This window comes from Jaculus jaculus, chromosome 12 (genome assembly GCF_020740685.1).
Source record: "Jaculus jaculus isolate mJacJac1 chromosome 12, mJacJac1.mat.Y.cur, whole genome shotgun sequence".
NCBI classification, from domain to species: Eukaryota; Metazoa; Chordata; class Mammalia; order Rodentia; family Dipodidae; genus Jaculus; species Jaculus jaculus.
The window spans coordinates 101,912,569-101,939,813 of NC_059113.1; the positions used below are offsets into that span (position 1 = coordinate 101,912,569).

Consider the following 27,245-nt stretch of genomic DNA (forward strand, 5'->3'; position numbering starts at 1 on the left):
CTTTGATAGGTTGTGCTTGATCACCGTGTCTTGATCAGCATCACCCTGGAGCTGGTTGTCAGGTTAGCAGTAAGAGAGTCACTGTTCATGGCACCGTTTCCACAGCAGGTTCCTTTTCTCACATGAGGACGTGTTTATTATTTACTCCTCTACACTTTCCATTTTATTTTTAGGTTATTAGCTGGCAGCTGGTTAATTAATCCTTGTTAAAGTATGTTCATTCGACAAAAACTTGGTGTGCACTCTCATTTTCCTTTCATGAACCAGACTGAGTTACTGCCTTCACAGAGCTGTCGTTCTAGGGAGAGCCTGCTCCTCACTGTGTTTGATCAATAGAGTTAAGGTTGTTACAAGACTGAATAACATGACCTAATGTTTGCAGTTCATAAAAGTAATTCAGTGCCTAAATTTTAGTGGAGTAGATATGAGTGGCATCTGGAGCTATGTTTTCTGGTTCACATTTGAAAACGTCATGTCCTTGTACTTGAACTTCCTGAGCTATAAAATAGTAGCCACGCTAAGAGTATTATACATAAGCTAATGGAGGCACTACGTGAGTTCAGTTATCCGCCTGTACTTTTTCTTTTTAGTGTGTGGCATATGCACGTGTGTGCAGGCATGTGTGCAGGAGCGCATACTCCGCGTGCATGCACGTGAGAAGTAAGAGCAGGATGTCTGGTGTGCTCTACCCCTCTGCCTTCTTCCCTGAGACAAGCCTCTTCACCAGCACCGCACCCCTGCCCGCACTGGCTGACGAGCGAGCCCCCGGCCGTGCTGCTCTCCGCCCTCAGTGCTGAGCGCACATCTGTGCAAGGCGTGGGGGCATTTGACCTGGACATTGAGCCATCTCCCCAGCCCCTATTCACTTGAAATTTGTGTTTTACATCCATGAATGCTTCCAGTCATATGTTATATGAGATCCTTTGATTTCTTATGTATGTTAAGTATCCTGCTAAATGCGTTTACATAATAATGCATATTCTCACAATTTGATATGGTATTACTTTAATAGTGTCACTTTTTTCTTTTTTTATTACTTTCTTTTTAACAAGTGTAAAAATACAGGTTGAACAATTTGTTTGTGCACTCAGTTATTGTAAGCTAACTGCTATTCTGTGTAGCTTTACTATATAGCTCCAGTGGAAAAAACTACCCTTTGATGTTAAATACTTGGTAACACATTGTAGAATTGTGAAATTTTATTGACCAGTTTCTGCTAACGAGTAAAATTCAGTGTGGTGAGCTTCACATCCATGGTGTTTATAACATTCAAAGGGAGATGGGCTTTGCTAGTCCTGTAGGGTCTTTCCTATGGCAGACTTCGCCACTGCAGGGCTGGACTGGAACACACAGCGGCATTCCCTGTCAGGGTAGTTTGGGAGGCTATTGTCAGTTTCTCTTGTTTACAAGATTGTCTTTGTACTTCAAACCTTATTATAGTGCAAACATTGCTTGTCAATGGCATGTATATTAAGATAGTAGATGATAACTTTGTTTTCCCATATATTAGACATAATTTCAAATGAGCAGAGTTCATTTTGTTTATGTCTGTTTCTTGGTGTCTTGTTGCTTGATACTGTGAATTTATTATCGTATTACGTTCCAAATATCTCAATACAAACATCTCCATAATTTATCAGCCCACCTCTGGTTAACTACTTTCTTTCATTGTTACTGTACTGCCCAGGAGCCAAGAACAGCTGGCTGGTGTTGTGTAACCAAGTACGGAGAGCTCCTTCCTCCTAGAGTGCCGTGCTGTTTCCCTAAGCGGGTGGCCATGCTCAGTGTCTCCTCGGCCTTCCCTGCCACTCTCCTCCTCTGTTGAAACCGTTCTTTCCGTCCTCTGATTAGCTCTCTGATAAAGCATCTTATTGGACATAGTATTCCCCAGACGACTTGCTCTCTATAACATAACAGCAGTTCAATAGAATTCTTACTGTTGGCGTACATATTAAATATTATGGGGTGGTTCTTGCCATGTAGTCAAAATGGCCTTGAGCGCTTGGCTGTGTAGCACAGGTTGGCCACAACTAGGAATCCTCCTCATCGGCCTCCCACGTGCTGGGCTTCTGGGCATCTGTCACCAAGCTCGGCTGCTCACTGTTACACAGTTTGTGATGCATCAAGATGGATAAGGCAAAGCCTTTTCTGTATGGAGGCTTGGTTGCTGCTATACCCAGCATCATATAGGTGAATACTGTATCCTTTATCAGTTCTTCTGTAGCGTTTGCTTTTCAAATAATTTAAAGTGTTCTACATGCTGCAAGGTTTAAAGAGTCTGAGTGAAGATAAAATTTGGTTGTTCTCTGAGTAGAAAGAAAGGATTGTAAAAGAAACGTCTGTGCTGTGTTGTCATGCTTGTTTTTAACTATCAATAAAATGTATGATTAATAATCTTTATAGCAATACATGATAAAATTCTTAAAACTTACTTGTATATGTGTGTGTGCATGTGTGTGGGTGTTGATGCTGTGGAGCATGCGTGGAGGTCGGAGGACCACGCAAGGTGTCTGCTTTCCACCTTCTTTGAGACAGGCTCTCTTGCTGCAAGAGCGCTTGTCCAGCAGGCCTGCCCCGCACGCTTGCATTGCCATAGGCTTTCTGGGGTCACAGATGCATGTATCACTTTGTGTCCAGCTGTTCGTAGGTGCTGGGAATAAAACTGAGGTAAGCAGACAGGCTTTGCAAGCAAGCACCGTTGTACCCTGAGTCATCTTCCCCAACTCAGAGTACGTTTACTTTTTACCTTCTGAAAGTTACTATATGTCTCCAGTTACATATAATTGGTACAAATAACATAATTAATATTTCATTACAACTTCAGCAGTGGTGGCTGGAGAGTGACCTAGCAGCTAAGGCTCTTGCCTGTGAGGTCTAAGGACCAGGTTCGATTACCTAGTACCCATGTAAGCCAGATGCACAAGGTGACACATGTGTCTAAAGTTTGTTTTCAGAGGCTGGAGGTCCCGACACACCCACTCTCTTTCTTCATTTGCCTCTTCCTCTCTCTCAAATAAATAAATAAAATAAAAATAAAGGTTTTTTTTTTTGGTAAAACAACTTCAGCAATGGGCAAAAGAGCTGGCAGTAGCTTATTGTATGTTATTTCTGATCTTAGCCTGTACTTGCGTTATGTTTCTGCTGTGTTCTGCAAAGGTGCTAGAGAGAGACACTGGCAGTGGTTTTCTCTTTTTAGTTTTCCGATGGCAAGGGCCCTTCTAATAATTCAGGACTCACCGGGTGTAGTCGCCACACACTGGAAATTTGAGCATTGTTTTCTGTCTTTAAAAGAAGGAATAGGGTTGGAGAGATGGCTTAGTGGAAGGTGCTTGCCTACAAAGCCAAAGGGCTCAGGTTTGATTCTCTAGGACCCACTTAAGGCAGATGCACAAGGTGGTGCATGCATCTGGAGTTTGTTTGCAGCCTCTAGAGGCCCTGGAACACCCATTCTCCCTCCTTCCTTCCCTCTCTTTATCTCACTCTATAAAATTAATTAATTATAATAATATATTTAAGTAATTATATAAAAACATATAAAATATAAAATAAATATATAAAAAAAAATATATATATATAAATAAAGAAATAGCCTGGATGTAGGATGTATCTGAAGTTTTTCATCCTCAGTAAGTTGCTTTGGAATTTCTTGGTGGTTTGTTTTGTTTTTTGAGGTAGGGTCTCACTCTAGCCCAGGCTGACCTGGAATTCTCTATGTAGTCTCAGCGTGGCCTTGAACTCACGGCAATCCTCCTACCTCTGCTTCCCGAGTGCTGGGATTAAAGGTGTGTGTTATCATGCCCGGCTGCTTTGGAATTTTTATGGAATTGTTTGCTCAGATAAAAGACCAGTAAAATCTTTTTAAAAGATAAAAAATACACTATAAAATTAATTTGAAGTAATTTTTAAACTTTATGTCAGGTCAAATGCCTGCAATAGTATGAGTTAGTGAAAATCAGGATCCTATTTAGTCAGATTTTACCTAGGTCATCTTTTTTTGTTTGAATTACTCACATTGTAGTAAACTTATTAAGTTCTCTCAGAGATACAAGAAGGAACATCATGTGCAGAATTCCCAGCTGTCCAGAGCCAGCCTGACACGACCGGCCCTGTCTGCCACGTGGGCCCGGCTCTCCAAAGTGGGGCCGTGCTGCAAGGCAGAGCTGAGCCCTGAGGACGAGGCACAGGGTTTTCTGCCCAGAATCCGGGCAAGAGGCCTGTGGCAGCTCTCTGCTCCTTCACAGCCGATGACCTGGCTGCCAAGGCCACCTGTGCCTGTGGCCCTGCCCCAGCCCCTAGCCAGAGAGAAGGGCTGATGCACAGGTCCGGGCCTCTCCTTCCAGAGAGGTCCGAAGGGTGTGTGGGACACGCTGCGCTTATATGACCCTCGCACAGAGTCCTGGTCCATGGTGCAGCCCAGTGCTCCAGCATCACTACTGATGGACGAGGCCGAAAGGTCCCACTCATCCCCCTGAGGGTGCTGACCCATCGTCAGGGCTTCCTGCGGTCCTGTTCCATTGGTGGTGGAGGAGCCCCACCAGGGGCTGTTACATACCCCCCCCCAGGTCAGCCACCACCCCCTGCAGTACCCTAATTCATCTTCATTTTGACTCCTAAATATATTCCAATTTCACAGAAAGCAGGTCAAGAGCCTGTTTCTGGCCTTTGAAACTTCATTTAGCCTGTTCTTGATTATGACTTCCATATGCCTTTTATTGTCACATCTCATCTCTTACTGTCTTGCTTACTTAATAATTCCTTTCTATGGGGCATGGTGGCTCACACCTTTAATCCAGCACTTGGGAGGGAGAGGTGGGATAGTTGCTGGGAGTTCGAGGCTAGCCTAAGACTACACAGTGAATTCCAGATTATCCTGGGCTAGAGATTTTTCTTTTCCTCTGGAGTATCACCATTTTTCCATGTTAAGAAGTATTTAGTCACATATTGGGAAGTTATACTGCCAATTTTTTTTTTCCTGTCATACTTGCCTTAATTCAGATTAATGGAAAACTGATTACAAAGCTCTAGGTGGGAATGTTGGGAAGACATTATGGAGAGAAGACTTAGCCATTCATTTCTATTTAACATCTGTCCCAAAATTTACCATTATAGCTTTTTAAATTAGTTTCAATCATTCTTACTTTATATGCATATTGTTCTGTTTTGATAGTAATTATTATAATCAGCAATTTTATGTTGTCTTAAGTTTATTCATTATGAAAATTTCTGTATGTCACTGGCAGGTGCCCCAAAATGTGCTTTTTATTTATCTTCTTTGTTTGTTTTTTGAGGTAGGGTCTCAGTCTAGTCTAGGCTGACCTGGAAATCACTATGTAGTCTCGGGGATGGCCTTGAACTCATGGTGATCCTCTTAACCTCTGCCTCCCGAGGGCTGGGATTAATCATGTACCACCATGCCCGGCTTGCTTTTTATCTTTTAAGTTAGGACATTCCATGTAAATAATACAAAAATGACGCAACTCCACACAGCACAAGGGACCATATCCATGTACCGGTCCCCAGGGAAGATGGAGAGGCTTGCTTATTTCCCTTTCAGGCATTCCCGTCCTGCTTGGCCAAATAGAACCACACTTCTGTTTATGAATCCCGTGTGTTTTTGTTTCATGTGCTCTGGGGTGGGTGTGTGTGTGTCCATGTGCATGTGGGTGCACGTACATGTGTGGTAGTCTTCCTCATCACTCTACTCTTCCCTGTTTTTTGAGACAGTCTCTTGCTGAGCCCGGACCTCATGGACTGAGCTGGTCAAGAGGGCACGTGAGCCCCACGGATTTCTGGAATTCACCTCTCGGCACAGCCGAGTGCCTCCATGCTCGCATTTTCCTGAGGTTCTGGGGATCCAGAGGCGGGTGCTCACTCACGCTAGTACAGGAAGCGCCTCACCCACTGAGCCAGCTGTCGGCCCATGCTCATGGTTGAAAGCCTAGTGGATAGTGCCAGGTAGCTGGCCGAAGTGGTCTTCCAGTTGGCTTGTCACTGGCGGTACATGGGAGGATTTTTGTTCATAGTTCAGTATTTGTGCCAAAATGTAGGTAGCATTATTTTTTAATTTTGCACATTTTGGCTTATCTAATTTCAGATTACAGTTGTCTAATCACTATCTAATGAAACTGAGCATTTTTATAGGGATTCTAGGACATTAGGCTATCTTCTTGAATGAAGGATATGTTTCTTCTGCATTAGTCTGTTCTTTATAGAATGTATGAGGTACTTAAGAAAACATTCCATCTGGCCTGGCGGTTAACACCTTTAATCACAGTTCTGAGGAGGCTCAAATAGGAGGACCCTGTGAGTTCAGGCCAGCCTAGGACTACAGAGTTGAGTTCCATGTCTGCCAAGGGTAGCGTGAGACCCTATCTCAAAACAAAACAAAAATGAAGGCATCCCAATTTTGAGCTTAACGTCTCTTATATACATCTTATCTACATTTTTAAAGCTTATAAATTTTTGAGTTATGGTTATAACTATTCCCTTATTATGATTTTTTTTACCATTTATTTCAGAATATTTTGTATTTTCTGTTTGTTTTCTTTTTAATATGTTGTTAAATTGTAATCATTGAAATTTCTGTTATTTTACTGTATACATAGAAGGCATATTAATATCTGCCTTGTTTCAGTGTTCTGCTTTTCATGAGATAGGTTTTGCATGTTTAAATTAGTGTTCATTTCTTTTTAAAATGACAAGCAAAGAAAATATTTCATGCCTACTTTAGAAAGGTGTGTTTTCCATTCAAGTGTAATGTGTTAAGTTTCCTGAAGACTGCCATGGCAACGTATAACAAACTGGGTGATTTCTACAAAAATTTATTTTTCCAAATTCTGGAGACCACACCTTGCAAATCAGGTTGTTGGCAGGGATTCCTTCCTTAGCCTGTAAAGGACAGTCGGTCCTTTTTGGCCTTTCTTTTGTAAAAGCTTCTGGTATTTGCTAACACCTGTGACGTTCTCTTGTTTAAGATGCACCATTGCAATCTCTGTCCCTGGTAAAATGTGGCTGACTAGCAAACTGTGGGTCTGTGGCTACACAGTGTTTTCTTCTGTCTCTGCTCTTTTTAAGGACACAGCCTCATGAGAATGAGGGTCCTTCCCTAGAGCAGAAAGACCGTGCTTCCTAGTCCTGTCACACTCTGAGGCCGTCTGCGTTTGGACTTCAGTTTATCTTTCAGAATGACACAGTTCAAGTCATGTAAAACTTCTGTCTCCTTCACGATTTTACCAAAACTATACATATCCTCTTAATACCTTCAAGCTGTTATGATTATCCATGAGCATTGGTTTTCTTCTATATATATTTATGCCTTTTTGAAAACTTTATATAATATAAGGTTATATGCCTTGAGTACATAGAAATGTACATTTGATAGGATTTTCTGTTGAATTGAACCTTCTGTCTTAGTTTATGTCAGTCTGTTTCCATAATGTGTTTGTACTGTAAAAGAGCTACTTGGGGGCTGGAGAGATGGCTTAGCGGTTAAGCGTTTGCCTGTGAAGCCTAAGGACCCCGGTTGGAGGCTGGATTCCCCAGGACCCACGTTAGCCAGATGCACAAGGGGGCACACGCATCTGGAGTTTGAGACAGAGACAGCAAGATCACCATGAGTTCAAGGCCAGCCATGCTACAGGTTGCAATCCACGTCAACCTAGGCTAGAGTGAGACCTTGCCTCAAAAATGCAGAGGGGCTGGGACACATCCTCTGATACCGTATTGACCTAAGCATCCTTTGGCTAGTATTTGTACATTGGCAGAACTTTGCGTCTTTTCACTTACACCATCTTCTCCTGTTTGGTACTAAGAGTCTTACCTTACTGTTTTGTCTTTTTCTGTTTGTCCAATTTCACTTCTCATCTCTTGCCTTTTTAAATGATCTTTTGTTGTTTTTATTTTTATTTATTTATTTGAGAGCGACAAAGAGAGAGAGAAAGTGGCAGATGGAGAGAGAATGGGTGCGCCAGGGCCTCCAGCCACTACAAAAGAACTCGTGCGCCCCCTTGTGCATCTGGGTAACGTGGGTCCTGGGGAACCGAGCCTTGAGCCAGGGTCCATAGGCTTCACAGGCAAATGCTTAACCACTAATCCATCTCTCCAGCCCATTTCTTGCCTTTTTGTGAGATTATTTCACTGGACTTTTTGCTCTTATGGCATATATTACTCTTAATAATTGCTCTGTACACTATAGTATTTTATTGAACTTTATTATTCGAACTTCTAATCTGGGTGTAGTGGCTTGTGCATATAATTCTAGCACTCTGGATGCTGGGGTAGAATATTGCCCTGAGTTTGAGGCCTGTCCATGCCGTACAGTATTGCACGTGAGCCTGTCCTACAGAGTGATAACTTTGTCTCAAGAAAACAGAATCAAAAGTTAGTACTCAAATCACTTTCTAGACAATACCGGGCATTTCTCATTCCTTAAGTATTGCTTGGTTTTGATATAAATGTTGCCACTGGAATTTATTCATGCTTCAAATATATATTTTGAACCCTAAATACTAGATTATAATTTTATATAGTACATTGAATTGTATTAATATAATTAGTAATATGTTACATTAATTTACTGTATTATTGTTTTACTTTATGAATACATTTGTGCATATTGCCATTTTACTTTCATTTGCTATTACATATTCAGGCTTTCTGTCACAATTGCCTAGTCTCTAAAGAATACTATGTCTATACATTTATTTATTTATTTTATTTATTTATTTTTTTTAAGATAGGTTCTCTCTCTAGCCCAGGCTGACCTAGGATTCACTGTGTAGTCTCAGGGTGGCCTTGAACTCATAGCAGTTCTCCTACCTCAGCCTGCCGAGTACTGGGATTAAAGACGTGTGCCACCACATCTGGCCATGTATTTGTTTTTGTATGAATTACTGATGGTAAATTATTTTAGTATTTGTGCTTTTTTATGTACTTGATGTTTGAAAGAGTATTTTTTTTAGTTTAGTAGCCTTCATCATTTATTTGGTTTAGAATGGTCTGCTTCATGTTTTCAAATACTGCTGCTTTCTCTTTGCTCATCGTGCTCTGTTACACACGCTGGGTCCTTCCCACTCAGGTCTTTCCATGGATTTTATTCCTTCAGTACTTTTCCCTCTTGTGTGTTCAGTCTGTATATTTTCCTGCTCCTTATGTTTTGGCTCATGAATTATTTTTTTTATGAGCTTGTAACATGCTGATAAAACAATAAAACAATTCATTTGAATTTTTCAGTTTTAGATTTCATTTGAACTTTTGATTATAAGGATTTCTTTGTACCTTAGGCCTTTTGGAGCCTTTGCTCTCCTCTCCCTTCCATCCCTGGCCCGGAGAGCTGGGTTACAGGCTTACCCTGTTGCACCCAGTTTCTCTCAAAATGTGTCATCTTTCCTTTCCTTGAGTACAGTAGACATAACCTATTTTCCCCATTCATTTTATTAGTACATAATACTTGTGTAGAATAATATTTCATATTGACATTTTCATAGCAGGTGTACAGTGTTTTTAAATCTAGATTCTTTGTGTGAGAGGAAACGTGATCTCCTTCTCTCCCTTGCGTCTCATGTCACTTAACATGACCTCTGAGCGTTCCACCCATTTTCCTTACATGCTCGAATATCATTCTTCCTGAAGGCTGTGGAATCCCATTGTGAGTCTCCCTGTGTTTTCTTTATCTGTTCATCTGTTGGTGGGCACTTGGCTTGTTCCATTGTGATGGCTAGTGTGAATATTGCTCTTCAAAACATGGGTGTGCGGGTATCTGAGGTATGCTGAGGATCATGGATCATGGTCGCTTATTTTAGGCTCTTCTCCCCCGTCCCCATTTACTGACTACTTGCTTCAGGGTGGCTTTCCTTCTGGATGTCATGTCTGTCCACACACACTCTGTTTCTGTTTGTTTTCTATTTCTGTTCATTTTAGGTGCCTCGTCTAGCATTCCTGATGATTTTTGATCGAATGTGGGGAATGAGAAGATGACTGTGGCTTCTGCTTGTTCAGAGAGGGTCTACTTTGCACACAGGTGGTCAAACCCTGACCGTTCTGAACTGCTGTAGCCCTGGAAGGAATTGAGAAGGCTGCAAGCCTCCTTGAGTCTCAGGGTTGGACTGCTTCCGTTGAGCTTCCTGTGGCCGTGGGTGGGCTTTATCTTGCCTCATCCCCACCTCCTTAGCTCCTGGAGGTTGTCCTCTTGGCTTCAGAAATGTGCCCCTTTCTTGTCACTGCCCTCTTCTCATCTCCCTTTTGAAAATTGACCAACGCCTTTAGGGACAAAGATGCTGTCACCGAGGAGCGCACGCACCTCTGAGAGGGATCCTGTCAGGGACTGCCCCTCACAAGGGCCCCTGTTGGCGTGGCTGCTGGGAGGGCTCTCCGGAAGTATCTTTGTCTTTCAGGCAGAGCTGGTTCCTGTGACACTTAGCTGCTGATTGTCCTTTGGGTGTTGGTCAAAACCTGTACAGTGGTTCTGGAGATCACACGTGATTTTGCCTTGTGAATGCTCTCCTGCCATTTCTTACACGGAGATGGTTATGCATGCTTGACAGAGGCTTGAGGCATATACAGAAATAACTAAAATGGATGGATGTCGCAGTGATCCTACATATGATTTATATTAGAATTCAAGTAAAATTACTTGTAAAGCAAATTTTTTATACTTAGTATTATTTTGGTCATTTGTCCCTTTTTAAGAAAGGAAGAAATGGTACTTCATTAAAATAATTGTATCTAATACAGCATTTAACTTCATAAATTTCCTTAGATTCTTTGGCTTTCTGCATTTCTTATACTGGGAAATAATGTATTTTAAAAATACTTTGTCTTGGTAGGGATAACATTTCTTGGGAAGACTAATTAGTAAGAACATAACTGACTTAAAAAGACATTTTTTTCTAGTAATGTATTAACTCATAGTTTTCATTTAAAATTAGAATACTAATCTCTTCGTTCATCTTGGCAGGACTTCAGAAATGATAACTATTTGTCACTGGATCTTTTTCTCTAAATGTACTTTGCTGAGTATTGATCAAAGAGTATAAAGTTACCAAGGATCCCATGCACTTCCAAAATAGGGTTGACATCAATCTTTAAAGACTCAATTCTTTTCTGTCTTCCCTGCTTCCAGACAGGGAACACAATCTCTTCAGCCTGGACCTGTGGAGAAGAATTTGGAGAAAATAAGCAGGTAAGAAAATGTCTCTTAGGAATATTGTGGTATCTTTAGTTTTCAAAACCAGTTATACAATACTCTTCCTATGGCTATAAGAAGAAATATTTAGAATTGTCTGATAAAACTCTGTGCATTGTTTTGTTGTAGTTTGCTACTATAAATTCATTAAGCAAAATTCTTAAAAGTTAAACTAATTTGCCTATTTCAGGTCTTCTTAAAACTTGGAACATAACAGTGCATGTTTAACCCCCAAGAGAGTAAACAGTGCTAATAAATTAGATATAGTTAGAGGAAATGTTTTATTTTGATTATTTGGTATTTTTCAGACACTACTGATAATGAGGATCTATTTTTCCCTCTTTTTCAACCATAATATTTTTGAAACAATTAGAATAAAAGAGCCAGAACTTGCTTTTTAGTTTCTCCCCAGGGCACTGAGAAATCTGGCTTCAGTAGAAACAAATATGAAGGTGGTTTATGGCTGAGCAGTGCTGTTGCTGTGTGAACTCCTTTCCCTGGAAAGTGCTAGAACTTGCTATTTAGCTTCTCCCCAGGGCACTGAGAAGGTAGCATGAGTAGGATGTGAAGGTGCTTTTGCCTGAGCAAGGTCGCCACTGTCTGAACTTTCCATGGAAGGTGAAGACTGTGCCGTGGCTCCTGGAAATGGTGTCACGTTGTGTGAGTGCAGTGAGTCACTCCCCGAGTGCGCTGCCGGTCCACACCGTCCAGAGGGGTTGTAGCGTGCTTGTCGACCTCTGAGAACGGTGCTTGTTGTGAATTTAGTAAATGCTCAATAAATATTAGCTATTATTTAATGTGTTAGAGATCAAGAGAAATTATATGTATTATATTGATGCATGTGACTGATAGACCCTAAACATTAGATCCTAAATTAGTCTTAAGTTTTAGCATAAAAGTTGAAATATTTGATGCTAGTTGGAGTTCCATTCTTACAACTTGTGATTTAAAGGATGAGTTAAGAGGATGATTGTGCAGACAGAGGTGAAGCGTGGGTGGAGGGCTGTGGTCTTCTCTGCGGCTTTCTCTTCTCTTCCCGCTCCCCAGGGAGGTTATCTCATGAGCCACACCGTGGGGCTTTTCTGGCCCTAGATTGTTGTAGCTCCTGCTACCCCATCACTCTCTTTCCAGATGGCTTAGAAGCCAGCATTACAGGGCGTCTGCTGTAATTACCTTTTGTACAAAGGCAGCAACTGGGAACTGAGTATGGTTTGTTTGGTCTCCTTACTTTGAAGGAGAAGCAGGCAGGCTCATCACACGCGGCCACCTTGATCCTAGTGCTGTTGGTCTCTGGACGCATCTGAGTTATTAATTTTGAGCTTAACATATTGGGAGGTTTTTTTTCTATTTTATTCTTAATTGCTCTTATTATATAGTCACCTCAGTAGAGTCTTCTCAAATTGACTATCAGGGTTATTCCCTAACAAAAACTGTTTCCAAGGTCAAAGAAGATTAGGGCAAACTTTTTACTATATATTACAATTGGAAAGTCACAGTGAATATTAGTTTGTTAAATAATTGAGGTTAGAAAGCTTTCATACTTTTAACTTTATACTGCTAAACTTCTTACTAAAGAATGCTTGTATTGTACAAACTGTAGTTTGGGAAACACTGGGGCTAACACGCACGAACACATGAGTTTTATTAGTTTGTATGTTTATTGAGGTATAAATAAAATACAGGAAATACACATAATATAAGTATGCAATTAGTTCCTTTCTGATTTATGCCTATTGCTGTGGGATGATGACACCCCCGTAATGAAAACACTCACTTCATCACACCATCAAGAAAACACACACACTATGTCACCACCCAGTCAAGAAAGCACACACTTTGGTTACCCTGAGAGGTTTTCTCATGCCTCTTTGTCACTGATTTCTTCTTTCCCCCTGTTCACCAGACGCTGACTTGCATTTTTTAGATAACTTTTGCTTTTGAAGGTGTAAGTTGTAATTGTTAGAAAATTGTAAGTAAATTTATAATTTCTGAAAATATGTTAATAAACTGACAGATGTTTTTATGGTGATTATTATGCACTAGCAAAGTTTCACAGTAAGAATTTAAAGCAAAACACATTGTTTTTAATTATTTATGAAAGTGTATTGTAAATTGAAAAAATAATAAAAATAAAAGCAGATGACTTGCCCCCCAAAACTGAACCTAAAACGGAAGTGTTAGAAACCCGACCAGAGCTACGAGGAGAGTTTCCTTTTCAAATATTCAGAGCTCTTTTGCAGTCATCTCAAACACTCGGGAGACCTTGTTTAGAAAAACCATTAATCCTTTTAAGTCTGTTTCTTGCTCTTTGCTCTTAGGGAAAATTAAGAGGATAAATAACTTTTTAAAATAAATCTAAATAGTGAATAGGGAAAGTGAGGTAAAAATGCAAGTAAATTTTGATAGAATTCTAGGCAATTGTATTCTTAATTTTTCCTAGTCAATGATTTTAAAATAGCCCCACCTATATTTTATGTTTTGAGACTAGGCATTATAATAAAAACTTACTTCCAGCAAATGAAATTTAGTATTTCAATGAAAGGAGTTTATTTCAGTTGTGATTATTATAAATTAAAATAATGGTAAATGAACCTAAATAATGTCAATAAAGTAGTGCAGGAATTTAAATGCTTAAGATAACGTAATAAAGACTCGGGAAATAAGTTTCCTGCATCAGAAGATGAAATGTTTCCTTGTCGTCACTTGTGTTGGAGTATGGCGTGTTCACGCATGGTCTTCAGGGAGCTGGGAATAGTCAGCAGGTGAATGAGCACTTTCCTGCTGACTCTTTTCCTGCTGTTCACTTCAAGAGCCGACTCTCGCCTGCAGAGACATGCGCCTTAAAGCCTTCCTCAGCAGCTCTGCTCATGCTCACAAAAGAATAGACAGCCTTAATATCAATCATCTTCTGATGAGCAAGATAGACTTCATCCGCAGAATGGGTACTACTCAGCCGTAAATGGGAATGGCATAAAATGAGGATGTGCGTTGGGAGGAAAAACTGGGGATGGGGAGAAAGTAAGTATAAGAGGGATTTTAGTTTATTAGTTTTTTCTTAAATATTAATGAGAATGTCTTTCTGCTTTCTATAATCTATAAATTTGACCTAAAGAAAATATGTTCTATGTCAAGGCTTACTATACTAGTTAAATACTGTCAGTTTACATTTTGTTCGTTATCTTGCTTGATACATATTTTGTTTCCTAATAACTCTGATATTTTCTCTGAATATATATATATATTTAAATTTTTTGTTTATTTATTTATTTGAGAGTGACAGAGAAAAAGAGGCAGATATAATATACAGAGAGAGAGAGAGAGAGAGAGAGAGAGAGAATGAGCATGCCAGGGCCTTCAGCCACTGCAAATGAACTTCAGACGTGTGTACCCCCTTGTGGATCTTGATAACGTGGGTCCTGGGGAATCGAGCCTCGAACTGGGGTCCTTAGGCTTCATAGGCAAGCACTTAACCACTAAGCCATCTCTCCAGCCCTCTAAATGTATTTTGATTCTTGCTGGTATTAGGAATAAAGTGCTTATAAAAATCTTACAAGTATCTGACATCCAGCATTTTGGGAAATTTTTTTTCTTGACTTATTTGTGAATACTTTCATCAGAGTCAGTTTGTAATTTTGTGTTCTTTGAAATAGGAGACTTCCACAGGTGATTCATGTTTATTTACAACTTAATAGCAGGAGGCTGTCAGAAATGCAGAAAGGCAAAGAGCGTGGGGTGGTAGCCAGCAGTCTGGCTCCTCTGAAATCTTCTCAACCCTAAAGACACTTTCTGTGCCCACAGTCTGTGAACCCAGCACATGGCTTCTTGAATCCATGCCATTTTATAGCTTCTGCGTTCCATGCAGACGACCACAGCAGTAAACTGAACCACCAGGGTGTGTCAGGTGTGTGAGCAATGAGGTGTACTGACTGCGTGGACAGTCTCCAGGGGGAAGACTCAGAGCGACTTAGGGGCAGCTGCTCAGTAACATGCAGGACCAAAATGGGGTGTGTCAGCTTGTGCTCAGTTCCTTAGCCCTCAGGGGAAGCGAAGAGTTTAAAAGAAGACAATGTTAGAACAGAAAATGGTATCAAAGTAATTTCTCATTCTGTCCCAAAAAGTTAGAAGTATTTTGAAGAGGACATATCATGTGTTTGTATCACTGAAACAAACTGCTTTATAGATCTTGTCTCAGTCATAAAGGTTAAGTAGGCTATAAAATTATTCCAATTAGAGTTTTACAATACTAGAAATTAACCCTATCTATAACTGATTTTTATTTTTTCCGTTTTTCTTAACTAGGTCCTTTGTGACGTTTCTTGAGCTTATTCTCCTGCGGTCGAGTTCATTCCTGTTGGGTAGACATTAAGCTAACACTCATGTGTTTGAGACCTCACTTGTACTACCACGATGATACTAGAGGGAAAAACCTTAACCTGTACATTAGCTGACTTAATCCTCTTCTTCTATTCCTAGACATTCGACAATGTTTATGAATCATTTATACTCTTGTCATACCTTTGACTGATACTATAGTAAAGAACATAGTTGAGTTTTTGGAAAGTACAGGATCTAAAAATTTGGTCTTTAATACACACACGCATAGAATGCCTACAATTAATGAAGCAGGAAATTACTAATGCATAAGATGAATGTTCATTTGGAATTAATATTTCAAATATAATTGTTTTTAATAATTTGGTTTAATTTGGATATTTTTCTATACTATTAAGTTGATAATGGTTTTTGAAGTTATTTTCTATAGATGATTTGTTGTTATTATTTGTGATACCACAAGGACTCTAACGTTAAATTGATATGCTGAGTTATACAAATGTTTGTATTAGCATTTAAATAATGAAATATTGGACAGTTAGCTTACACCAGATGTTTTTGAAGTCCAGGAGTAAATGTGTCTGCTGGTTTGAAGCCTAATACAGTTTCATAAACAAAGTTAGTATGAATTTACAGTTTTTACCTTTTCTTCATGAACTACCTGTTAGTGTCAGAACAAAATTTAAAAGAAAGCTTCTTTATGAAGCAAGAGAAATGAGATGTTCTCTCTTTCTCTGTTCAAAAGGAAAGATAGCCTTGAATGTATTCTGGTGAGCTCTGTGAAGCAGGGTGTCAGCTGAGGAGCTGTTGGGTGTGCACTGCAGAGATCATAGCCTTTACCATCTGTAGTAACAGCAGGAATTTGAGTGTGAAACATTATGATAAACTGTGATTACAGTTACTCTTTTGTCTCTGAATTAAATTTGTGTCCATAGATGTGCAGTGTAATTGTTGATGTATTTATTTACAGACTACAATTTCTGCCGCAGCTCAATCAGTAGTCTTTCCCCTGTTAGCGCTACCCTCTCTCCTGGGACTCCCAGCGTGCTTCCTTATACTCCGAGGCCTTACTCTTATCCAAGCTATCCCTTGTCACCAACAGTCTCACTTGCTAATGGCAGCCATGTTGGACAGCGACTGTATATCTCCAGTCAGGCCTCGTTCTTCTGAAGAAATCTGTGTGCGTTAGTATGAAAATGTCCTTCGTAAAGCATGAAACTGCAAATATTGTTTCTTTTTAGAATTGGGTTCGCACATTTGGCTTTAAAAATGATATATTTAAACATCAACTTAATGTAGGCTAATAGAGTGGTAGAATTTATTTATTAAAATAGACAAAATTTGGAAAGTTATTCAGCGGTGCAGTAAATTACTGTTCTTTGTAAACTGTCAGGCTTTTCTAATTCCTGAGTTTGCAAAAGATCCCAGTAGTTAGTGGAGTTTTTTGCATAATAACTTTGTAGAATAGCATTTTACAAAGATTAAATTACTCAAAGACAATGTTTATGCTAGATTTCCCAGGATCACTATCTGTATGGGAGCTGGGAACAGTTATCTAACCAGAAGCTTCTAGCTATTATGTGAAAAGAAATGATGAGAGAAAAGATTAAGTAGCAGATTTTATGCAGCCAGTGAAGACAAATCAGTCTACCATTGTGATCCTTGAAAGAAACTAAATCTTTTAGTTAATATTTGCTACAGAAATATAAATTTTGCTGTTAATATATTTAAAGTTTTTATAGTTCTGCTTCATTTGTGTTTTTGATATTTACTATATTGTTTGAATAACAAGTGTTTGTTTTTTAATGTTGAAATCATGTGTTAATTTTTGTACTTGAATTCAAATTCTTTGATATTAAATATATGATGCTTACTATATGTGTGCTTTGTTTTTATTAGAATGCAAAATCGCAAACACAAATATCTCACGATCACTTTAGCCTTAGAAATTATTTGCCAGGTCCAATTTTTAAAGGATCATAAAGCCAGGCATGTTGGCACACACTGTTAATCCCATTACTTGGGAGGCAGAGGTAGGAGGATTTCTATGAGTTCCAGGCCATCCTGAGACTACACAGTGAGTTTTAGGTCAGCCTGGGGGTCATAAGTTGAATGTCTTCTTCATGAGACCAAAGTGTGGGATATTCTCTACAAAAACTGCTGAGTGTACAGTAGAATCACTACACAAGTCTCTGAGGTTCAGATCATCACTTAGCACATTGTGAGGGCTTGATAGCTGCTGTGCCCACACCTGGGAAACAGGTGATTGACGTTGAGCCAAAAGAAGAAGGGACATATTTATTCCCATATAGAATTATTTTAATGGGCCAGATCATTAATTGCTACAAGTTACACATAAACTTTTCACTTGAAAATATTAAAAATCTCAAGCTCCAATCATTTGAAGATTCAAGGTAATAAAATTTTAAGTTTAGGAGTTTTGGTACCAGAGTTGGTCACTACTTCTGCCAAACAACAGCTCCTTTGAGTTCAGGCAATTTTAATCTACTTGAGCCATACTTACAACTGCTAAGAAGGGGTGACCGATCATTCCTTATAATGTCAAAGCTATGAAAGCTGCCGGAGTCAAGGGTCCTCAGATGGTCCTGATACTACCTGAGTTTATTTATGCTAAGAGTAGTATTTTTTTTTCTTTTTTGCAGTTTTTCATCATCCTTAACAACTGCAATTAAAGAAGTCATTGATTACATTTATGTGAAATACTTGCCCTTTGTGAGTTGTGTTGATGAGCAGTTACATCTTGCTTATAATGCATGAAATTTCACTTGACCTATGAACACAACTACTAGTTATGCTGCCTTAATTTCTGTAGAACAGGTTGATTATGTAAGGCACCACCTGAAAATGAGGGGTTGTTTCTTTATTGAGGTAATCTCAGCCATGGGATAACTCATTGGGCAAAGAAACAGCACAGGAGCCAGCCTCGGTCAAATCTGTGAGCAGCTTTTCACAGAGTACTATTGTGGAGAGACCTGACCCGCTATGGAGACGTGGTCTGTTTCGGTTAAAATCTAAGTAGAAAGATGGCAAGGTTCACAGAAGTCCAAGTGCCCCATAATTTCTTAGTGTGCGGGGTACTGTTGAGGAGCACCACTGGGCAGAGCGCGCAGAGCACGATTGCTGGATTAGCTTACAGAACTCAACCACGGCTGTCTGCAGGTTGGAGGGCTGTTGAGTCCCTGGGGCCGGGGGCCTCAACAGTCTCTCATTTTGGTGCTGAAAGTGGAGAATTTTCAGAGAGCTGCTGGTCTTCAAGTCCACTTTGAAAGGCCAGTGAAGCTGGGTCCCACTGTCGGAAGTTAGCAGCAACAGGGCAATGCACACACGGGCCAGAGGTGTGGGAAGCCAGGCAGAAGCCGCCCCACCCACCCACTCATCCACTTGTGGCTTCTTTATAAAGAGGTCACCCCTGGAAGAACCGCCCACTGTGGGAGAAGGGCTTCGCCTCGGTCAGGCCTTCATGGAAACACCCTCACAGGGGCCCCTACTTGCTTCCTAATCTCCTCAAAGTACGCTTTCTCACAGGGTCTCACAGTTTAGAAGCCATAATAGCAAAGACTGGTAAAACCAATTAAAAAGAAGAGCCTGTAAGGCAGAAGAACCCTAGGTTACCTAAAGAAACATTAAACTGGAACAGTGTTGGCAAGTTCTTTCACAGAAACCAGTCTTTTCACATATGCATGTATGTCATTTTTTAGAAGGTCCTTTGTTTCCTTTATACATAGTGAAAGAAGGTTATTTGGGAAGAAAAAAGGGTTTAGTGGGAAGGGGAGAATATAATGGGGAGGGGTAAATATGATCAAGATACATGGTGTACATGCACAAAATAAAGGTTTGAATGATGGTTAAACTTTGGATCACTCCACATAAGTATACATAAGTAGTCTCGCATTGTCCATGGAATTGCGTATTGGTTTGATTCACATATACAGGAAGAACAGCTTGGTAGCTTTCGGTCAATATTACAGATAGTCTTTTGACTCAGCATTTGTTGTAGACGCTTCAGGTGGCTGAGATGAACCTCCAAACCAAGCACAGTTGAAAATTTACTGAAGATAGAAGGGACGCTCCAGAATGGCAGAGGTTGCTTCCCCCCATCACAGTTCCAAGCAAAGAAAAAGGCCCCTAGCCACAACCAGCACCCTAAAACAAGCACGCATCAGGAGCCCCTGGCAAGACTCAGGCACTTTGCATATCTTAGGTTGGAATTCAGATCAGCCTTAGAGCTGTGCCCTAAGATCCACCCACTGGGACACCTCCTCCCAGGAGGCTATGGATCTAAATTAAATCTTTAATAAATTTCTGAATATATTGGGGATCAACCATTCAAACTTCACAGTTGTAGTGTGAAGTGATCCATGTCCAACTCTATTATGAGGATTATAAATTTATTACTGGGGCTGGAGGTATGGCTTAGCGGTTAAGGTGCTTACCTGCAAAGCCAAAGTTCACAGGCTTGATTCTCCAGGACGGACCCATGTAAGCCAGATGGACAAGATGGTACTTGTGTCTGCACTTTGTTTGCTGTGGCTGGAGGTCCGCACAAACCATTATCTCTGTCTCAAATATTTTTTTTTTTTTTTAAGTAAAAAAGTTACCTTTGTTAGACACCAAAAAGCTGTACAAAAGAGAATGAGGGATGAGTGTAGCGGACAGCTTTAGGTTCACTGAGATGAACTTCCAGACCAGGCACAGTTATGGAGGATGGGATATTCATTGAAGTTTACAGATCCAGGGGAAGTTCCATAATGGTAGAAAAAGCTGGCCTACCTTCACAGACCCAAGCAGAGAGAGAAAAGAAAGAGAAGGAAAAAGCCTAAAGCCACACAGCACAGCACACTTCAGGAACTCCAGCTGGGCACAATTTACATATCTTTAGATTGAAACCACCACAGCTAAAGATCCACCCAGTGACATTGCTTCCAGCCAGGTGGCTGCAGATGCAAACTACAAACAATAAAGAACTGAATATATTGGGTGCCATGTATTCAAACTACCACAATGAGTTACACTGGTATAGCCCTGACCATTCAGTCAAGAGATAAGTCAGCTCTTAGAATGCGTCTGTTCTGACTAATGTTCACTCAGAGCTCCCATTCTGAGAGACTGTGTCTTATTTTTACTGTGCCTAGAAGTAAAAGACACTGCATAGTAGTCTTGCTTCTCATAACTATTCTGAGTGCACCCTTACAGAGCTTTATTTGCAGAAATAAACACACCCCAAATACCACATTGTACATATATTGTAGTTTGATCACTTTAGACATGTATGCAATGTATTTTGTCCACTCACATTACTCTTACCCACTCCCACCTTTTCCCAGTTACTGTAACTTCTACTTTCATGACTGTGCGTGTGTGTGTGTGTGTGTGTGTGTGTGTGTGTGTGTGAGAGAGAGAGAGAGAGAGAGAGAGAGAGAGAGAGAGAGAGAGAGAGAGAAATGTGTTTAGGCTTCTTACATGAGCATGGGTAAGCAGACAACTTATCCAGTATCCAGTGGCTAGACTTCTGAAGAAAGTTCCCCCCCTCCCCCAGCAACAGTGAACTGCCCAAAGGTCCTCAGGGAGGGCGGGACCTCATAAGCCTCCCCGCCATTCCTGTTGCAGTATTGATGGGCTCAGTGCTGTGCAGGTGAAGTCACGTCTAATGAGTTCAAGAGCCATGCCTTGTCCAGAAGACTTCCACGCAGGATGTAGAACACCTTTCTAGATGTTCATATGCCATCTGTATTTCTTCTTCTTCCCTTTCTCTAGCTGATACACTGCTTTGGACCACACTTGCACTGTTCCCTGAGCCTTGAAGTGGGTGATGTTAGATGACATCCGTGGATGGCTGACACTCAGTGGCCGCTTGTTCTCAGCAGTTTGGCCATTACTAACCTCCGTAGTAACCCCTTGGTGCCAGCCCGAACACATTTCTAAATTTTACTTTTTCACTTGTCTTTTCATTTAGCATCTCTGCTTTGTCCCTATATTTTTGTGTGTTACCAAAGGTTTTGTTACTTTCAAAAGGTCTTTATGGGACACTCCATATGTTCTCCGAATCTAAAATTCAAGAAGTCTGTAACCTAGCTACTCTATCTCATCTAAGCCATGTGTTTTTAAGCTGATAATATTAATATGATTTTAATTTTGATTTCATTGCCAAAATGAAATAACTTTCATTGACAATATGCCTGAGTGAAAATTTGAAATCAGAAGATAACATTTGGCTCATGTTTTCATGGGTACAAGTCATGGTCCGCTGGTTTCATTGCTGTGGGTCTGAGATGAGCCTTGACCCATCATGGTGGGGCCGTGTGGTGGAGCAAAGATGGTAAGCTCATAGTGGGGATAGAGAGGGATGGAGTAAGTGAGGGAGGCAATGAGAACTGGAGGACAAATATTCTATTTTATGTGTGTGTGTGTGTGTGTGTGTGTGTGTGTGTGTGTGTGTGTGTGTGATAACTTCTATACTTAAAAACAACAAACCATAATATTTCCCTCCCCTCCCCTGCTTTCCCCTTCATAACTCTGCTCTCGATTGATATCCCCTCCTTCTCTCCATTAGTCTCTCTTTTAATTTGATGTCATCATCTGTTTCTCCTATTATGAGGGTCTTGTGTAGGTATTGCTAGGCACTGCAAGGTCTTGGATATCAAGTCCAATTTCTGTCCCGAAAGTTGTATGTAAGGAGTGGTAGGTACCCTTCCTTTGGCTCTTACATTCTTTCCGCCTTACACAATGGACCCTGAGCCTTGGAGGGTGTGAGATATTCCAGTGTTGGACACTCTTCCATCCCATCTTCTCAGCACTATGTTGCCTTTTGGGTCATCTTAGTGGTCATCTCCATCTGAAAAGAGAAGCTTCTCTAACCAGAAGTGAGAGTAGCAAAACATATGAACATGAACATAAAGTACTAGAGCTTTCAGGGCAGTGTGGTGAGAATAATATATGCATTTATCCCGACAAGAGCAGGCTTTATACCCCTAAGGCTCATGACCTCCCCTGCCATAGCCTTTCGAGTAGAGGTTTTCAATGCCATGTATGTATTCCCTCACATACAGCTGGCCTTCAGTTCAGTTAGAGAGCGGTTGGTTTCCCCAGAGCAGACATGCCACTATTGAACTCATCCAGTCATTTGGCTTGTCTAGCCAAACTTGAGTTTTCCAGTGTCCACTGTTTTCACTGTTGATGACTTCTGTCTCCCATAATGCTCCATACAGTGCAGCTTTTCCCAGCTTTCATTTGGCTGGGCTACAGGGAGAAGGTCTTGTGCTCAGCACCACCTTGATTTCTCAGTGACTTTGCTGCTCAGGCATGTAAAGTCTTCAGCAATAGGGTCTTAACCATCTCTTTCTCACGGGAAACCAAGATAAAGCCTATAATGTTTTGGAGGTAACAGGGACCTCCCTTGCCAACAACTCACTGGAAGGTATCCTATCCCTGGCACTGAAAATTGTCTAGTAACAATCTATGGCTTCTGGATGTGCCATTATTCAAGAAAGTAGATTTTCATATGTCTTATTATGAATATCTTGAATTTTGATTGACCTTCCCCCCAACCTTCTTTTATACAACCTCTTTCCCAGTACTTCTTGTTGAAGAGGCTATCTTTTCTTCAATGAATATTATTGGCGTTTTTGTCAAAAATCAGATGGCTGTAGCTGCCTGGATTAACATATGGGTCCTCTATTCTGTTCCATTGATCTACATTTCTGTCTTTGTGCCAATACCATACTGTTTTTGTTACTATGGCTTTGTAATATAGCTTAAAATCGGGTATAGTGATACCACCAGCCTTACTTTTGTTGCTCAAAATTGTTTTGGCTATTTGAGAGATTTTGTGCTTCCAAATGAATTTTAGGTATGTTTTTCTATTATGTGAAGAATGCCATTGGAATTTTAATGGGAATTGCATTAAATTTGTAGATTGCTTTGGGCAAGATTGACATTTTTACAATATTGATTCTTCCAATTCAAGAATATGGGATGTCTTTCCATTTCCTTGTGTCTTCTGCAATTTTTCGCTTGAGTGTTTAAAGTTCTCATTCTAGAGATCCTTCACTTCCTTGGTTAAGTTTATTCCAAGGTACTTTATTTATTTACTTACTTACTTACTTATTTTGAGGCAGTTGTGAATGGGAGAGATTCCTTGATTTCATCCTCTGCATGTTTGTTGTTAGTATATAGGAAATCTACTGATTTCTGTGTATTTATTTTGTATCCTGCTATGTTGCTAAAAGTGTTTATAAGCTCTAACAGTTTGCTGGTAGAGCTTTTAGGGTCTTTTATGTATAGAATCACATCATTTGTAAATAGTGATGATTGGATCTCTTCCCTTCCAATTTGTATCCCTTGTATGAGTCTCTTGCCTTACTGCGATAGCTAAGACATCCAGTACTATATTACATAAAAGTGGAGACAGTAGTCACTCTTGTTTTGTTCCTGAATTTATTGGAAAAGCTTCACATTTTTCTCAATTTAGTATTACGTTGGCCATAAGTTTGTAATAATTAGCTTTTATTATGTTAAGATACCTTCCTTCTATTCCCAGTTTCTGTAATACTTTTACCATGAAAGGATGTTGGATTTTGTCAAATGCCTTTTCTTCATCTATTGAGATGATCATGTGATTTTTGTCCTTCAGACCATTTATATGACTTATTTACTTTTTTTCAAGGTAGGGTCTCACTCTAGCTCAGGCTGACCTGGAACTGACTATGTAGTTTCAGAGTGGCCTCGAACTCGTGGTGATCCTCCTACCTCTGCCTCCCAAGTGTTGGGATTAAAGGCATGTGCCACCATGCTCGGCTATATGATTTATTGATTTGAGTATGTTGAACCATCCCTATATCCCTGGGATAATGCCAATTTATCATCCCTCATGACCAATGTGGACACAATGGAGAAGGAAAATTAAAAATAGACTGCCAGTTGCTCTGCCGCCACCTGGGTCACGCTCAGAGTTTGTTAACTTTATCACTTATGTTTTCATTGCTGGTACCAAGCACCCAACCTGAAGCAGCTTATAGATGGACAGGGTATATTTTTGGCTTACACTTTCAAGGGGAAGTCCGTTATCATAGGAAAAGGAAAGCAGGAACACACATCAGGCATCACAAGTTCACGTCAGCAGAGAGGAAAGTCAAGACGGGGAGACCAGTGGGTAGGGTTGTACCGTGCCACCGCCAGGTCCACCCTCAGTGACATTTGAGTGGCACACCTCAAGGTTCCACAGCCTTCCTAAACAGCTGGAGATTGTGTGATAAGAGACACAAGCAGGCTGGAATGATGGCTTAGCGGTTAAGGAATTTGCTTGCAAAGCCAAAGGACCCTGGTTTGATTCCCCAAGTCTCAGGTTAGCCAGATGCACAAGGTGGCCCATGCATCTGGAGTTCACTTGCAGTGGCTGGAGACCCTGGTGTGCCTATTCTTTCTCTCTCTCTCTCTTCCTCTTTCTTTGTCAAATAAATAAATAAAAATAAATAAAATATAAAAAAAATAGACACGAGCTATAGGGGACATTTTACAATGTAGTCACTAAAATATCATATACATTTCCCAGTCTGTGGGAAAAGGAAGAGTGTCAAAGTCCTAATACAAGAAGTTTCCAGTACTAAGGAGAGGCCTTGGGAGTTATCATTGTCTCTTTCACTTCCTGCTTCCACAGCGGAAGCTTGGCCACAATGGCCCTACTCTCCAACAGAGGGTCGGGGCCCAGGAATTCAGTCAGACTCTTACAGTTGCTGACCATTTCCAAGAGCACTGAAGTTCCTCACAACATGCTGCACATGTTCTCTCCTGAAGGCTTGTGTGTGCTGTGCAGCAGCTCAGGCGTCTACGGTGGGTTGCTGAGTGAGGACATTAGGAAACCTTTCCCTTCAGATGGCTGTGTGTGGAGATGGCCTTGCTGGAACAGCTTAGCCATTATCCCAAGTAGTTCAGAAACAGTACCTGGGAATGGTGTGCTGCCCCAGTGAAGCTATGAAACGTTGCACATTCATGGTCCTGGTCGTTGAGAGAGCAGATTGTAACCTGTAAAGTCTGCTTATCCTCACATAATAAAACAAGTCTCTTAGCAACAAGAAATAGAAGAGTAGTTTTATTATTCTGCAAAATAATTGCCGTATGAGGACATTAGTCATGAAAGCATTAAAAAATCATGAGTACTTTGTAATAAGTCTGACAAAATGTGGATGATTCTTCAAATTGTGTTTAATAAGTATAAAATAGAGAGACAGATATATGCTATGTTCATAACTGGGAAGTGAAATACTGTACAAGTCAGTCCTCCCCACTTTCACTGAGAACTGGTCACCTGAGTTCCCAACGTGCTCTGTTGTGTTGAAGTGTATGCTGAACTTCCTGAATTCAGTAACGCTGCGTTGGTGCAGGGGGACAGGCCGCTGTAGCAGACCGGAGAGCCCGGCGTTCTGTGCGTGGACACTCCAAGCGCTGACAAGAGGTCAGTGGGGAAGCGATGCAGTTTTCAACAAGTGTGCCAAGAAAAGGGGCATCCTAGGAAGAGGGGAATCAAACCTTTACTTCATTCTATTCATGAGCACACCTTAAAAACACAAATATTTCCCAAGTAAGAAGTTTTACAGTAGCATATATTAGTTGTACAAAATAAGAGGTTCCATTATGATGATGTACTTTGATAATATTTACCCATATTACCCACATCACTATATATATTGTATTATACACACACACACACACACACACACACACACACACACACACGCACATATATATACATACATACATATAATTTGTTTGTGACAAGTTCTCATGTACCCAGGCTGGCCTTAAACTCCTTGAACTTTATTATTTATTTATTTGTTTGTTTGCTTGTTTTTTTCAAGGTAGGGTTTTACTGTAGTCCAGCTGATCTGGAATTTACTACGTAGTCTCAGGGTTGCCTCAAATTCATGGTGACCCACCTACCTCTGCCTCCAGGTGCTGGGATTAAAGGCGTGTGCCACCACGCCGACCCCACCTTGCTATTTCTTGCGGCTACATCCTGAGTGCTAGGATTACAGGTGTGTGCCATCATGCCTGGCTTCCATTACACTTTCATATTCTCCTGCCCTCTTTTGTTAAAAATATTTTTATTTATTTGTAAGCAGAGAGGGAAAGAGAAGAGAGACAGAGATAATTGGCACACCAGGGGCACCAGACACTGCCAACGAACTCCAAACATGTGTGCCACTTTGTGCAAGTGGCTCTGTGTGGGTTCTAGGGAACTGAACCTGGGTCGTTGGGCTTTGCAGTCAAGCACCCTAACCGCTAAGCCATCTCTCCAGACCCTCCTTGTCTCTTTTGCTCTCCCCACATCCATAATAGTTTCCTTTTAATTTCATGTCTCCTCATTTCCAGATTTCACATATGACATTTCACATTGTCTTTGTGAGATGGGCTTATTTCACTTAACCTGGTGATCTCCAGTTAAATCCATTTTTCCTGCAAAATAATGTAATTTCATTCTTTATAGCTGAATAAAACTATTGTGTTTGTATGCCATGTTTTCTTTATTCATCTGTTGATGGACAGCTGGGGTGATTCTACAACTTGGCTCTTGTAAACAGCAATTAACCATTGGTGTCCAGGTACCTCTATTGTAAGCTGACCTTGATTTTGGGGGTATGTACTCAGAAATGGTATGATTTTGAGTTTTTGAGATCTCCATAGTGACTGCACTAATTTGCATTCCCATCAGCAGTAT

At 40.6% G+C, this 27,245-nt stretch overlaps 1 protein-coding gene across 2 annotated transcripts in view; it reads left to right on the top strand.

The window, feature by feature from the left end:
* Positions 1 to 17,205, top strand: part of Rbm46 (RNA binding motif protein 46) — a 31,986-nt gene extending 14,781 nt beyond the window's left edge. The window contains exons 4-5 of one of the 2 annotated variants that reach the window (XM_004655881.2): positions 11,120 to 11,179; positions 15,482 to 15,821. In XM_004655881.2, coding sequence (XP_004655938.1) covers positions 11,120 to 11,175 — 56 coding nt within the window. In that variant the 3' untranslated portion in view covers positions 11,176 to 11,179; positions 15,482 to 15,821. Of the gene's footprint in view, positions 1 to 11,119; positions 11,180 to 15,481; positions 15,822 to 16,484 lie in introns of those variants that run through there. The other variant, XM_004655880.2, reaches the window with a different exon arrangement.
* The last annotated feature ends 10,040 nt before the right edge of the window (positions 17,206 to 27,245 follow it).